At 44.2% G+C, this 16,419-nt stretch overlaps 1 protein-coding gene across 10 annotated transcripts in view; it reads right to left on the bottom strand.

Annotated features, from left to right (window-relative positions):
* Nucleotides 1-16,419, bottom strand: part of sorcs2 (sortilin-related VPS10 domain containing receptor 2) — a gene marked incomplete at its 3' end in the record, with an annotated part of 233,639 nt that overhangs the window by 39,042 nt on the left and 178,178 nt on the right. For all 10 annotated transcript variants that reach the window (XM_083789249.1, XM_083789252.1, XM_083789253.1 and 7 more), the window contains exons 4-6: nucleotides 8,433-8,597; nucleotides 4,856-4,929; nucleotides 1,298-1,362 (exon numbers count right to left, since the gene is read on the bottom strand). In XM_083789249.1, the coding sequence (XP_083645375.1) occupies nucleotides 1,298-1,362; nucleotides 4,856-4,929; nucleotides 8,433-8,597 (304 nt within the window). The remainder of the gene's footprint in view (nucleotides 1-1,297; nucleotides 1,363-4,855; nucleotides 4,930-8,432; nucleotides 8,598-16,419) is intronic.

The raw sequence follows: 16,419 nt of genomic DNA, 5'->3' as shown, positions 1-16,419 counted from the left end.
CCCTTACCCCTGTGTCGGATCGGTGGTTAGACTGGCATATTCACCGATACGACAAATAAGGGAAAGTAGGTGGACACACACACACACACACACACACACACACACACACACACACACACACACACACACACACACACACACACACACACACACACACACACACACACACACACACACACACACACACACACACACACACACACACACACACACACAATTTGAGTGTGCCAGGGACCCCCGTACCAGATTTGTGTGTTAAATTGTTGCAAACTTTTTTCAATATCTTCTTTCGAAAATAGTGAATCTACAAGCTCACACCGTGTCGCATCTGAGCAAAGTATATGTTTAAAGTGCTTGTGTGGCCAGTGGCCTATAGCACAGGATTAACCCCAGACTCCTTCCAGTGTGCTGCTCAGTGCTGCTCACTAACGGCCCCCACCTTTACTTAATGCGGCCCCCGCATGTTGCATATCAGAATACTGATATAGTATTGATTTCAGCAGTTACAATTCCAAACCCGCTTTAATTACTTCATGACTAGTATTAAATGACTAGTACTAATAATGACTAGTATTAACATGTTTTTGTGTCCAATGTAGTTAACATAACTATAACTAAATGCATTTGAAATTCAATAAAAAGGTTACTTTTCAGGATTCCAATTCAAAAATAGCAAAAGATTATTCAGGTTTTCAAATATAGCAAAAAGCTCTTTTGCTTAAACATGTAGCTAGGTGTAATGTTAGAGACCACAGAAGTGAGCCTTTCAAGCCTGTTTTCTCAACTCGCTGCATTACTCCATAAGCCATATCTCCAAAACTGGTTCGTCAAACTGAACAATCAATATGTCAATTTGAAGCTATGATTCCCTGCTTTCATATGACATGAAAAAAAAAAAAAAAAATCCAATGGCAGTCCCTCAGTCAAATTTGGTCACATTATGTTTAAAGTATTGCAAAATATGCAACGTGGCCCTCTGGATTGAGTGTGGAAATACAGTGGCCCTCTCCATCGTCAAAGTTGCCCACCCCTGCATTACAGTGTTACTTGTTCAATGAGACTTTCCATCCCCATTATATGTGGACTGTATTCACGGAGATAGTGGACACAGGAGAGCAGCAGGAGGCAGGCCAGGAAGGAACATCTAATGTTCCACAACAACAACAGAACAGCCCAATGTGCCTGAATGTCCCCCACACTCTTTTTCTTGGTTCAAAATACCAAAAGAGAAATATACAATCCCTATAAGAAAAGAAAAGAGGCAAAAGAATCGAAACATAATGCGGCATCACTGTACCTCCGCTTGTATCGTGTATTTCCATGTGCACTAGATCAGGGTCCACGTCCACGCCAGACACAGACCTGTAATACACACACACACACACACACACTGTTAAAGACACATTTTCACCATCAGTACATTTTGCACGCACGCACGCACAGCCTGCATTAGATGGCACATATTTGTATTACGATATGCCTTGTAATGTCATGTGATGCTGTTCTGGCTTAGACTTCATCGATTGGGGGAAAACACCTTGGCACGTTCCTCTGATGTTATGGCAGATATTCCAGTGCAAAATATTGTGTTTGTTGTCATGATTTGTCTCAACTCGAGTTGGCTTTGTATGACGCTTAAAAGGTCTTTAAATAAATACTTTTTGAAATGTCTATGGGAATTATTTCCTGGGCCTGGCGTCGTCATGAAAGGGGACGGGACTGCGACGCTCTATACCCTCCCTCTGCCAACCTGGGGAGAGCAACAGACTGACCTCATGCTTCCTTCTGTGGGTGAGGAGTCCAAGTCCCTACTTTTCACCTGACAGGGGGGGGGGGGGGGGGACGTAGCGCGTGGAAGGAACACGTTATTCCAACCAGGTCCTTTCCCCTCCATCCGGCGCCCCAGCTGGCACACTGCAGCTTTTACGCAAAGCCTTACCGGTATTCTAGTTGTTAGAGCGTGCTAATGCTGATATACTAAACTATAAAATGTAATGGAAGTGTAAATGTCGACCTAAATTAAATCCAGTCACGGCCAATGTAGCATCATAAGACTTCCAAGAATTTCAATATGGCTTGTCGGAGTACACTATATATATTTATATTTATACGCGGTGGTGCAGCACCGACGTGCCCTTCAGTGTGCAGTAAACTAGGAGCTTCATCTGATTAGCGGCGAGCGATGCAGTCTGTGAAACCTCCTGAAGACGGAGTGGAGATTTAAAACCTCGTTAACCTCCTCCATAAAGGCGCCTTTATGAGCAATTAGAAGTGGAGGCCGTGGCAGAGGACTGGAGCGTGCAGGGAACAATGAGGAGGACGAAGAAGAAGATGAAGAAACAGGGATCAGGTGAAAGTGAGAAGGAATGAAGAAAAACTTGAACTGGTGGCTCACGGGTAGAGTGGCTGGATGGTAACCACAAGGTTTTTCGAACCCGGGCTCCCCCAGAGTTGGTGTCGAAGTGTCCTTGAGCAAGACTCTGAGGCCCTAATTGCTCCTGGTGTGCTGCTTGGTGCCTTGCATGGTTTCCGCCGCCATCGGTGTATGAATGTGTGTGTGAATGGGTGAATGTAATGCACAATCTAAAAGCGCCTTAGATAAAGGCGCTATATAAATGCACCATTTACCATTTAAAATAAAACGATGTATTTCACGTAATACGGGTGTGTGGAGGAGCTTAACTATTCCATCTATACAGGCTGGACAAAAACTGCTACTGAAAATCTCCAAGTGGATGTAAAGGAAGTACCGCCCTTAATAAAAGGGCTAAAGGAAGTTAACAACATGAACACTTTACAAATCCGTTTATTCCCCGGTCATGATAAACCGTATCATTATTGGTAAAAAAAAAAAAAAAAAAGACACAGGCTTCCACAATGAAAATCTAGAGACACTTTATTTTCCAGGCTTTTAGCCTCGTGAGATGAGATGAGATAAGGATGAAAGGACGTTATCCATATCAGCTGAAGGGACACACTGTTCTTGTTGTGTTAATTAAAGTAACATTCTTGCCCAGAGAGCCATTCACACTCTATCGAAGAAGCAAAGGGGAGAAACGGTTCAAAAGGTAGAAATAAGACATTGATGGTGAGGTGTAATGAAAGCTAAAAAAAATGACAGACAGGGAGGGATAAATGCAGAAATGGACATGTACAGGCTGAAAATGACAAATCAGTTTCTGTTCCTGTTACTCTGCCATTCGTTAATCCTTTGTCCAGTTTCTTCATTGAATGTGTACTGCGTGACACCGGGTCGGATCTCACAAACTCTGTCGTTTCTCACTTTGACATGCAGTTCCTGTCGGTGGTGAGCTAAGGTTTTTAGTTCTAGAAACACTACTACACTGAACTTTACAGGGGGCGACGGTGGGTGGGAGGTTTGGTTCACGAGTGCTGAGGTCAGGATTTGGCCAGACCACCCCCGGAAAGGAAATTGGTTTTAGCGGATGTGATTTATGTTGTGAACTGTGGCTGTTTGGTTCTGTCTGTTTGGTTTTATGACCGACAGGGTCACGAGCTGGACTTTAGACTGTTCTTTCACCATGGAGGGACACACACGCAGACATGTGTGACACATACAAATGCATGCATGCACACGTTTGGTGATCTTGTCTGGCCAAAGGACATACTGTAGCTGCCATCATTTTAACTGGGGTCAAGCTCTGGGTTGCACATTCTGTTCCTGCATGAGTCAGATATTAAGAGGAGTAACGTTATCCTGATTTACGGACCACTTAATGTCTATTTCTACTGTGAGGAGGACTCCCCACTTCTCTTCTGTCTCTCCTCCATCCCATTTTCTCAGTGAACAGCACTTCATCTCTTTGTCTTTCTCTCTCACTCTCGCACGCATGCATGCACGGCATTGCACGCACGCACACACACTATATCTCTCTCCTTGTTCTGTCTATTTTGTCTTACTCATCTATTCAGTCTCTGTTTGTATATTCTGTGCAGTAAAATCCTCTGCTGGGTTTCCGTTCCAGACCTGTTTTGTTATTGTGATTCATGGGAACAACAGTTTTGTTTTTCTTGCTTTCTTCTCTTATCGAGGCGAGAGGGCGGATGAGTGAATACAGAGAGAGAGAGAGAGAGAGAGAGATGAAAAGAAACAAACTAAGTGTGCAACCCAGGGCCGGCAAATTTGGAATGGGATCTGAAAAATATTTTGGTGAAATGACTCCAGAGGTTTTGGACAAATCTGTAGGAGTAGTATAGCAAAAAGTGTGTTTTGAAGAAAATGCACTATGACAGAAAATGTAATCTGGCACAAACATAGCCTAGAGTCATGATCCAAGGAATCTAGGGGGGGAAATATGTTGATTGTATGACCAAGAGTTATAGGCCAAAACGTCAATAGGCCTGTTATTGCGCCACCATGAGGCCAAATTGAAAGTTATAGGGTGGCATTTCTTCCTTGTGCGTGCAAAGTTTCACGTCAATCGGACACTGATTTCATGATTTGAGGCATTTTGTTCAAAACAGGACAGGACACAGTTTATCTTAACCAATCACGAGGGAATATGAAAAATCGGACAGATCCGCCTTGATCACATGACTATAGAAGTATAGATGAAGAGCTGATGTGTACCGATAGAGATAATGGGTACTGATTGGCATGATGTTTCGACAAAATCTGTAGGAGTAATATTACAAAAAATCTACCTCCTGGTGGCGCCAGGCCAATGGTGCTGGAGATTAGCTGCTCACAGACAGAATGGCACACAGACATCTGCTCACATCTGTCTGTCTGTCTGGATCACTTCATTGACAAGTATGAGCTGGTTCATGCAAATAATTCTGGGATGCTTTGGTACATACAGATGACAGTGATGACAGTAAGACCGTAACTGACCAGAAGATTCTGTCCTTGGTGACTCCATCCTGCAGTGAAGTCCACTTCCTCCCAAGGTCAGTGGAAACATAGAGCTACAGAGAGAGAAAGAGAGCGAGACAGACAGACAGACAGACAAGCTTTATCAAGTGATACAGAATACCATATAGCAATGCTCCTCAAATGGGGTCTGGAGGAACCCCAAATGGTTCCATGGGGTCCCAAGGTAAATTATAGAACTTCTTTGCCATTATTACAACTAGTTAATGCACAAAAATGGCTATTTTGCGTCACTATTATCTCTGTATCTACAATATACACAGTATAGACAGTAAGGGAATTCTGGACCAAACGACAGTCCATATCGTACCAAATAATGTGTAGTAATACAAATTGTCCCTGATCACTGGCGGTGTACGGCCTAATCCTAATGAATATCAAATTGGGGCCATTGACATTATAAATGCTGAGAATCACTGCCATGGAGTACAATGTACCTGCCAGCGCGAATGACACGACGAATCACCAGTGAGTCTTGCTTAAGTTAACGACTTCACATCTTTTGTCGCACTGGAGCGTGGGATTTTCCAATCTTCCACAATATTACTCTATACAAACTTCCCACCCTTTCAGAGCTTCTCGCGACCCATATGTCTGGCTCTTGGTTCAAAGCTACCGGTGTGACACAAATTGAATTTAGCAATTAAGACACTTTTCATAGCGAGTGCATTGGAGCATCAGATACTCTCGTAAGTCATTTCACGCTGAATATGAAAGTCCTCCCTTCTGGCAAAACTGCTGATGTAATTATTGCCATGTCATGTTCTTTGCAAGCATTTGGAACAAGAATGTCAGGTCTGTTTGAATATCACAGTCCATCAAATGAAGACCAAGCTCAATTCATTATTAACTAGGAATGCACTCCGTCGAGGTGCCAACTTGCGCCTTGCCATGTATGGCCTACTTGTGTAAAAGGTGGTCCCTGGACATGTAAATATGAATGAAATAAATAGGTGTAATGTTAGAGTCCACAGCCACTTCTGTGAACCTTTCAAGCCTGTTTTCTCAACTCGCTGTTTTCTGCAAGACGTACAGTATCTCTGAAACTGGTGGGTCAAACTGAAAAAACCAATAACCAATGTCATTTTGAAGCCATGAATCCCTGCTTTCATATGACATGGAAAAACTAAAAATAAAACAAAATCTATGACTTAGCCTCGGTCAGAAACGGTCACAAATTATAGTGGAGTAATTAGACCCACATCGAATGCACACAATGCACAACATGCAATGAAACTAAGCGATGCATATTGAAATAAATTATTGTAATCCCAGGACACATGGAATGGAAACAAGACCACAAGGACTTGTTATGTTTGACGGTACTCTGTGCTGTTTACATTTCAGACACAGGCAGACAGGCAGATACAGAGATCTCCATGTGGGACACAGACAGACAGTTAAAACGGGTGCTATGACAACGGGTATTGCATACTACAGAGATCTCCATATACAGTATGGGCACAAAAGGGACACAGACAGATAGTTAAAACGGGTGCTATTACAGGTGTTATTAGGTTCCCAAGTTGCATCGTTCCCAAGTAGGCCGGTGGCCGACAGGCACGTACAGGTCTAGTGCTTATAATGTGAGAAACATCCTCACACCACATGGTGACGCAAAAACAGTGGGTTTTTTTAGCGGTGCCTCCGTCCGCTCCATTACGGAGCTACGTGTGTCCGTCCGTATGTCTGTCTGAGTACAGCACAGAGTACAGTGGCACAGAGTAGACTACAGTACGAGCCCTGGGCCGTTCCTGGGGCTCTGGATGGTCCCCCGGGGACCCCCAGGGGACCCCCACATGGTAACTGTCATTTCTCAACAGTTTCGGACGTGGGGCGGCTTGTTGGAACCGGGCCGGCACCCTGGGCGCTTTCCTGGGGGTCTGGATGTTCCGGGGACCCCCGCACAGTACACTACAATACAATACAGAGCACAGTAGAGTACAGTAAAAATGTATATATATATTTTAAATCTTCACTTGTGGTCGGATTTTCTTTTCTTAAAGTCTGTTTTAGATAAACACATGGCAAAAGGCACATTTTGTCTGTCAGCATACATTGTGAAAGCACGTCTGTTCGAATGGAAGAGATAGAGCATTTCTCATTCCGTATAGGTCGTGGCCCACCTTATAGGTCACTTTGGGACTTCAATAAGAAAAGCTCAGGAGGTAAAAAACGAACCGCCTCAACTGAAAACCATTTAAATGTCACTGGTTTGTATCCCAACCTGAGCTATAAAGAGACATTACATAGCATCGAACAAGGCTTTCACAGACCTGGACAATCTCAACCACCGCTCTGGATAGTGTTTTTAATGCACTGCTCAGTGCTCAGGACTATAGACCTCCACCTCAACGGACTCATTTCCTTCCACTGACCGAGGCCAAAGTAGCACTAATTTAGTGCTACGATTGCCTCAGTCACCGTGTTTTGTCGGGGCCCCGGTGGCCTGTGGTGACACTAGAAGCAATTATCTCCAGACAGTGTGCGAAACAGTGGAGTAATGGAGAATGGCTGCCAAAGCGCATGCAGTTGATCACTTGTTGAGATTGTGTTCAACAGCAGCAACCTCACGCAGAGGTAGGGAGTTTTTTTTACCTGCGCCTAACAACCTCTTTAGTATTCAGGAATCAAAGCACAAACACATGGTTGGACAATTTAAATGCCCTGCACCGCCGACTCAAAGACTCATTTGAATATTTTGCAGTGAATGTAAACACAGCCACAATATTACTGTATAATTGCTGTGTGTATGACATACAGTTTGGGTGCTATTTATTTTCACCACTCTCTTTCACCATATCCAATTATTTTACAAAAAGTATCAATACTGCAATTTACTGCAAATACTGCAACTCTGTAAGTAAAAGTACTAATTATGCAGAATGTCCCATTTGACGTTTTCAAATGTATAAAAATATTTTGAAAATAGCGGATCTGCAAGCTCACAATGTGTCGCATCGCGATGCATCGTGAGCTTGTAGATCGGCTATTCTCATATGGCCGAAATGTATACGGGGCTGAAGTGGTTTACTGTATGTTTTGTAATAATAATAAAAAACTTCAAAGTAACTAGTAACGAAAGTTTTCAAATAAATGTTGTGGAGTAAAAGTACAATATTTGGATCCGAGATGTAGTGGAGTAGGTATATTGGAAGTTGGAATTACTCAAGTAAAGTACAAATACCTCAGTACGGTACTTAAAATGTACTTAGTTACTTTCCACCACTGGTGAAAGAAGCATGAGACTTCCAGGTTTTCTCATAGAGTTGTAAAGGATAGAGTGCAGACCGGAGCGCAGCTATTCATTTCAATGGAAGTTGCTCAGTGGCGTTCTGAAGCACCCGGGAAGAACGCTCTACTTCCGCATTTGACCACCAAATTGAAACCCCAAGCTGCACAGGGTTTCCTAAATTCACGGCTGCAGTCCCAGCTTTGACCACTACGTCTCGGTGGCTTCAACGTTGGCCAGGCATTCTGGGGGCTTGTGGGGGGGTTTTCGACGTGCATTGCTTATAGTTTTCTCCTCGGTACCCACCGTTCCCTCCTTGCAGTAGGCCAGCAGTTTGTCTTCGTCCTTGGGGTGGAAGAGCAGCGTGTCCGGGGTGAAAGAGACGGGCTGGCGCTGGAAGGATGCGCCCTCGTCAGTGCTGATAAACAACATCTGGTCCCTCTCGTTTATGGAGGAACTCACCAGCACCACCTACATGGACACAGAGAGAGAGAGAGAGAGAGAGAGAGAGAGAGAGATTAGGTCGATGTTTACTCTCGGGGGGACAACAACAATATTGCCATGTTGCACGCATTTCAATGATTTCAATGAATGCAGGTACCACACTGTATTGTCCGTGAGACAATGGACGCTCACGCGGCCACATATACCACCATGTATATTCAAAGCCACATTCAACGCCATGCACATAAGGGTCCATCAGTATTAAGTGCTGTTAGTATCGTGACGGCAACACATCGATTGTGTCCAGAGTCTTTAAGGCAAACACATTAAGCTGCCTGGAATCATTGCCATGTACACAAATCACTAATATGCACATGCAGCCCCGACCGATCATAAAATACAATAAGAACCAATTAAGCCCAAACCTGAACCTGCACTGTGTACGTTGGACCAATATGCACGCACTCAAAACTGAAGAATTCAAACATCAATCGCAGGCTACGATACCGACAAATAAGAGCAGTTAGCACACACCTCTGACTGTAGAAACAGGGTACCTAACACTACAAACTAAAGATCCAGCACTGAACACACACACAAGGACAGTCTCTGGAGCTCGTCACCAGGCTCAGCTGGTCTCCACAGGTGACGGCACTCAGGGCAATCAGACTCTTCTAGGCCAAAGAGTGGAGAGGAGATTGGCCATGGGGAATTAGAGCAGGGCAAAGTCACAACAGGCCAGGGCAAAACAGGGCTGACTGGGAGGGTGGAAACATGGCAGGGACAAGAGGCCATGAATGCATACAGTACTTGCATGAAGTGTGTAGGCTATAGAGCACGTGTGTATATGTATGTCTGTGTGTTGTCATGGTTGGCTCTTGGCCATGACAAACATTGGAGGCAAGAGACAGTGTAAAATTGTAACAAAAGTAGTATTTATTAAATTAGGCCTAATGACAGAAAGCTAAAGGAATAAACTGAAGAACGTCACATAAGGCTAAGGATCCTATGAGGTGTACAGTCAGATGGAAATAATAAGTTAAACATAATGAACAAATTTAAGGCAGGGGAGTGGCGGCAGGTCTGTCTCTTCTGGAACTCTCAGGAAAAATGACATGGGCAGGGCTATTTATGGCATCTGGAGGCACCAGGCCCAGGTTCTCTCCAATCACTCATTAGGCTGTAATGCCCCACCCATGCTCACCTCAGGTAGGCAGGCACTCTATCCACTCATCATATCGTTATATGTCTGTGTGTGTGTGGGGCATCACAGTATACTTTTGAAAGAATGTGTGTGTTCACAATATGCTTGTGTTTGTGCACATGTGCAGCCATGCACGCTTGGCACGTGTGCATACTCACTGTATGTGTGAACTGAACGCACAGCTCTTTGGGAGCTGTGTGCACAGTGAATTACAAGAAGCCAGCAGCACAGAGAAGGTTACCCAGGGTCAGGGAACTCCCAGAAGAGGATGGCGGGATGGATGGATGGAGCATGGAGGAGTGGAGACTGGAGATTTAGGGACCCAGTACCAAAAGAGGATGGATGGAGGGATGACATTGTTGTGAGAGCCATGATAACAAAGATTGTTGATTGTTTTCACCTTTTTAATTCTGGTTTGGTTAAGAAATGGAGATGAATGTGAGAAGAGGGGGCTTACTTTTATGTACAACCACAGAATAATCTTCAGGTCCCAGTACAACATAATTAGAAACAACAAATAGTGATCAGTACTGATTGTTTCGAATATGTTGTACTGTCAGTACTATTGCTAGAAAAACATTTTCAAGAGCAAGAACATTAACTTGCAGTGCATGCTTTTTCTGTAAAAGCCAGACCTGCTTGCTTTTTCTGAAAAAGCATGCACTGCAAGTTAATGTTCATGCTCTTGTTATCCTCTCCTCGAGGCAACAGCAACGCAGTACCTCTGACCACCTATGAGTGACACTGTTGCCAAAGCATGCGGCCACGCAGTCAGACACACTGAATTCAAAAGCAAGACTGAACTTTTGGAAAAGCCAAACCGCAGAAAGAGAGAGGATATTGCGGGGAGGTGTGGGGCACCTCAGCACACAGAGAATACAAAATACTTTGAGGCCTTCATCGCTTAATTGTTTCCTCTGACAAATTGTTCAAACTTGTCAGAGGAAACTTGCAAGAGATATCATTTTTCAACTGCATGGGCTAATACTAATCCGAGGCGATATAGAGAGTGTATACGTCTAAGGACCAGAGGCAGATAAAAATGTACGGTGTGTGTACGGTGCAATATCTCAGCATGGCATCAGCATGTCACAGTGGAGAGAAGATGGTGCCCCAGGCTTCCAGTCAGCTATATTGCACTATACATTGCACATAAAATGCACACGAGTGATGACCCATCCCGGATTCAGCCTCAATATCTATAGCAAGACCACAGCGCAGAGATCAGGATACCCCTCCCACACCCCCCCCCCCCTCTCTCTCTCTCTCTCTAACCTCTCCCTGTCTCCATTGTAAATTTAGTTCCGTGTCACTCCATGATGTTGTCTTATCTGTGGCTATTTGAGGGTCTGTCTGTTATCTTCTTTCTCCATCAGCCTCCCCAGAGAGAGAGAGACTCTCTCTCTCTCTCTCTCTCTGATGGATCTCTCAATTTCTACTATCATCCAATCTCCAATCCTCTGCTGCACTCTCTCTTCCCCCCCTCCCTCCCTCTCTCTCTCTCTCTCTCCCCCTACTATCTGGTGTTGTCAGTGGTAGACGTTCTTCCTATGCTCAGGTGTCCAGTGAAAGAGAAAGGAACATCAATGTAATACAATTGAATTGAGTCAAATTATGTTTATCTGTAATTCCCTGCATGAGGCTTGACGTGTGCGTGCGTGACTTACTTAGAGTGATTTCCCGTTTTATTTAACCGACATGTGTCAGTGAAGAGGCCACAACGCCTCACACACACAAACACACACACACACACACACACACACACACACACACACACACACACACACACACACACAATCGTGTATTTATGTCCACCTAAGAGATACAATACAAGGACACAAATATTTACAAGGTGCTGTACAGAATGCAATGAAATACCCTTCAGGGGTACAAGTAACAGCGTCTTCGCCATATTTGGCGGCTGCTACAGATAGTAGTAGAGATTGCACAGAATTTTGCAAGCTGTTTAGCTGCTTTTTTTGGCATCCCAAGTTGTTGGAAGCCTCTTACAACCAACCTACTGTATGTACATGTCCTAGGCTGCCAAAGATAAACACAGGTAGATTGCAGATTATATATCTCTATGATGGTCTGGAGGAGTGGCTGGTATTTAATGACTTGGTCATAAAGGCTTCTTCTAAGCTAGAATCAAAGGAGCAGTCAGGCCATTTCAAGGATGGAAACTGATCTGTTCTCTTCATTGACAATAACACCATCTTGTGTGTTAGCAGAGAGATGTGCAATGATTTCAGGATTTTCAGTACAGAGTTGAAACATGGAAGGTTTGACACAGGAATGTTTGTGAAAGCAATGAGGTGCATGGGTGGAGGTGAACCAGAGGGAAAGGTTGAGTTTAGTGGGAAGGATCTGTAACCTGGCGTTTACTGTAAAGGTGATTAATGTCCTCATTGAGAGCAGTGTTCCTTGAAATGAATGGGAAACAGAATGGTCAGCATGGGGAAGGCAAGCACGTTTCCCCTGGAATTTGAGTCCAGTCCAGTGTTGTTCTTGCCGATGTTGGAACATATCCAACAGGGTCCGCCGGTGTCAACAGGTGAGTGTCTCCGCTGATGGGTCACTGTTGCTCTAGCCTCGGAAACCCAGACGTTTTTATGTCCAGGGGGAGAAACAATGCACACACGCACACACATTGACACACACACGTACACACACACTCCTCTCTTTCTGTTGCTCTAATTAATTAGTCTCATGTCGCGCAGCTGCGTCTAGATTCTCCTGCCGGATCCTGCCGGGAGCTGCCTATGCCATAGAAAGCATATGACCCCATGCTACTGTTGCTCTAACAGAGGTGAGGGGGTCAGTTATTATGTCCTCGGAGACCTCCACAGTCTCCGAGTCAGACCGCACGCCCACTCCAGGGACACACGCAGAGACCGCTCAAAGCCGGGCCAATCTGACGAAGCTCCAAAGCCTGCATGGGGAGAGAGTGTCCAGTTTCCCACTGGGTTTCCTTTTGAAACCAAGGAAGTGGGGCTCTGACCCTCCTGGCTAATAAGGGGACCTTGCGTCTCCTCAAATCGAGGAACAGGGAAGATCTATAGCCAGCTCCCTAACATTCCCTATCATCATTATTCAGCATGCTCAATAGATGTGATATGCGCATGCTGATATAGATCCATGACACATTCGGTAGGCCTACACCCAGCCCCCCCCCCCCCCCCCCCCCCCCGGTGGGATTTTAAAACAAAAAGCTATTATTATAACAAACACAACTCTCTGTGTGATAAGAATAGAATAGACCGTAGCAGCGGGGAGAGCTCTCCACCGTACGTGTCCCATCTGCACCACCATATGTGCTGCATGCAATCACCACGTATGTCCCCGTCCAAGATCTGAGATCACAGTATGATGGATCACCGGAGGAACGATGATGATGACGCTTTTAGTGCACAGTGTGCGCACACACACACACACACGACTCAGGACGGACGTACAGTATATGCACGCACGCACGCACGCACGCACGCACGCACGCACGCACGCACGCACGCACGCACGCACACACACACACACACACACACACACACACACACACACACACACACACACACACACACACACACACACACACACACACACACACACACACACACAGTGTCAACAATGTGGTTATGAGTCAGTCCATTCCATATTGGTTAATTGCCTCATTAAATAAACATGTAACAGAAGAAAGTAAAGTAAATCATACAGACATTCTGATAAATGTTTTCCACAGAAAATGGCAGAAAACAAATGATGCAACTTCCTGCCTTTTTTGCATTCCATATCCATCATTGTACTTACAGCAGTTTGCGTGCGACAGACAGTGTATACTGTATGTGCAGTGCTCACAGGTGTGTGTACAGAATGTGTGTGAGTGCGGAAGGAACCCCAGTCTATAGATGGTGGTGGGCACTTTTAACCCTGTACATATACAGTATGTGACCAGAATTGACTGAGAGCCTGCCATCGTGCAGCCTTTCATCGACAATGAGTTAATAGCACAGGCAGACTCTTCACATACTAGAGCATGTCTGAAATAAATGTCAGAGCTGAAATCGACATACAAATATGAAATAAATGCTATAGGTGTAGCTACAGTATAAGTGTAATGTTAGAGTCATTACTCTACATTACTCTATAAGCAATATCTCCAAAACTGGTGGGTCAAACTGAACAACCAATGTGTCAATTTGAAGCTATATATGATTCCCCGCTTTAAAATGACATGAAAAGTGTCATGCAATTATCCATGCAGTGAGTGCTCTTGGCGCAGCAAACCACAAAGTCAAGTATACAAATTCCCTGGTCACTCGAGCCACACGCACCTCTCAATTCAATCAATGCACTCACGCACGGGGGGGGGGGGGGGGGGGGGTCAACGATAATTACCCAAATTGCTGAGGACACATTATACCATCCAAGTGGGAGGAAAAACAAACACATTAGCTCAATCATTTCACAACAGCATCATGGGGTACTGCCGCTGACATGAACATAATTGAATTGTGCAGGATATAGGCTATTGTGTATCTAATTAACTGACACCCTTTGTTGAGGAACCTTTGACTGGAGACAAGTTATAAAAACCTAATGGAATTCAAATACATAAATATAAACCTGTATGTCTGTCTGTCAATGTGTTATTGAGACATAAACCTGTATATCTGTCAATGTGTTATTGAGACATATAACCCTGTATATCTGTCAATGTGTTATTGAGACATATAACCCTGTATATCTGTCAATGTGTTATTGAGACATATAACCCTGTATATCTGTCAATGTGTTATTGAGACATATAACCCTGTATATCTGTCAATGTGTTATTGAGACATAAACCTGTATATCTGTCAATGTGTTATTGAGACATAAACCTGTATATCTGTCAATGTGTTATTGAGACATAAAGCTGTATATCTGTCAATGTGTTATTGAGACATAAACCTGTATATCTGTCAATGTGTTATTGAGACATAACTAGTATAAAAAGGTAGGTGGCTAGCGCACATCCAGTTCCTGTCTGGTGCTGGAATAAGGTAAGTACAGTGAAGAGGCCTTCACCTGATGAAGGCCGTTCACGGCCGAAACGTTGTGCCTTATTTATGGTGTATTGAATAAAAAAACACCTTGGAGCAAACCTGTGTGCGGACTCTCCTCTCTTCATTATTGAGACATAAACCTGTATATCTGTCAATGTGTTATTGAGACATAAACCTGTATATCTGTCAATGTGTTATTGAGACATAAACCTGTATCTGTCAATGTGTTATTGAGACAAAGGGCCGTTAGGGTTGGGGGGGTATTGTGAATCTTCATCATGCCCTGGGGAGTAGCATGGGAGGAAGTGGAGCAAAGACAGATGATTTACACGTGCAGACGCACACGCATACGCACGCGCACACAACTATACGATATCTCGTATGCAGGAACACAGAAGTGAAGTTTCATGACATTTGTCGACTCGCATTCAAGGATGAACTGATTAGAAGTATGTGGTCAAGAGTCAAGGTCACCGTGATCTCCTCACAAAGCACGTTCATGAACCCCTTCAAAACCTTAAGTGTCCCCCCCCCCCTTCCACCCTCCCCCCGCCCCCCCTTCCATCTTCATTATGATTCCGCCGTGCAGTGGACAGTCATAGCCGGAGGCGTTATGTTCAGGTGGTTAGAGCAGAGGCATCCAGAGCAGTATATTTGGCCTTTCTGTATATTTGCCATCCCTGTTGTTTTTACTTCTCTAATTTGTTCTTTCTTCTTTTCATCATCGGTGGCGGCGGCGAGGGACTTACATTTAATTGAGAGGCCCGGAAAGATGAATGCAGTCAGGATTCAATGCAGGACAGAGCTGTCTTTTATCTTTAATTAAAGGCCTCTCTCCCAGTGAAACCCATACTTCTTTAGAGGCACAAAATGTGTTTACTCACTGACTTATTATTACTACCGTCATTTCTGGAGTATAAAGCGCACCTGAATATATAAGCCAAAAAACATATAAACATATATAAAACAAATGTGTACTGTACATATACAAGCCGCACTGGACTATAAGCCGCAGGTGGCCATAGAGATAGATTTAGAAGGTCCCCTAGTGGCCGTTAGCTGTACAAATCCATAGGCCGCAGGGTTCAAAGCATGGGAAAAAAGTAGCAGCTTATAGTCCGGAAATTACGGTACTTATTATTTATTTTTTAGTAGATGAATGTCTGACTCGGGGTCAAATGTCCCACACATTCGTCATCATAATTTGTACATCTAATATCCTGAAGTTGAACGGAGTAGGCTATATTTTGTGGATGGCCAGATGGGGAAAAAACTAAACCGCAGAGAAGATATTACAGCCATAAATACGGTACAATAAACATAAAAAAACACAGGAAAAGTGCCTGAAAAGATATTGCAGACATAAATACAGAGTAGACGTTCATGCACAGTGCCCAAAGGGGTCAAATATTTGCCCAGATGGAGGCCTCAGACCAAAGTTATGGTCCAAACATCAAATATGATGAACATCGTCTTTGAGGTCATGCGATTTTAGGGGGGAGCAAGGGGGGCCGTTCCAAAGTTATTAGCGCAGCCAAGGACGGCAGCCGGCTTAAACTAGAGTTCTCAACATGCTGAAAATGAAAGCCCGGGCCCTGGGCCT

Source organism: Protomyctophum parallelum (assembly GCF_964188405.1).
Source record: "Protomyctophum parallelum genome assembly, chromosome: 18".
Lineage (NCBI taxonomy): Eukaryota > Metazoa > Chordata > Actinopteri > Myctophiformes > Myctophidae > Protomyctophum > Protomyctophum parallelum.
This window is presented reverse-complemented; position numbering and strand designations above follow the sequence as displayed.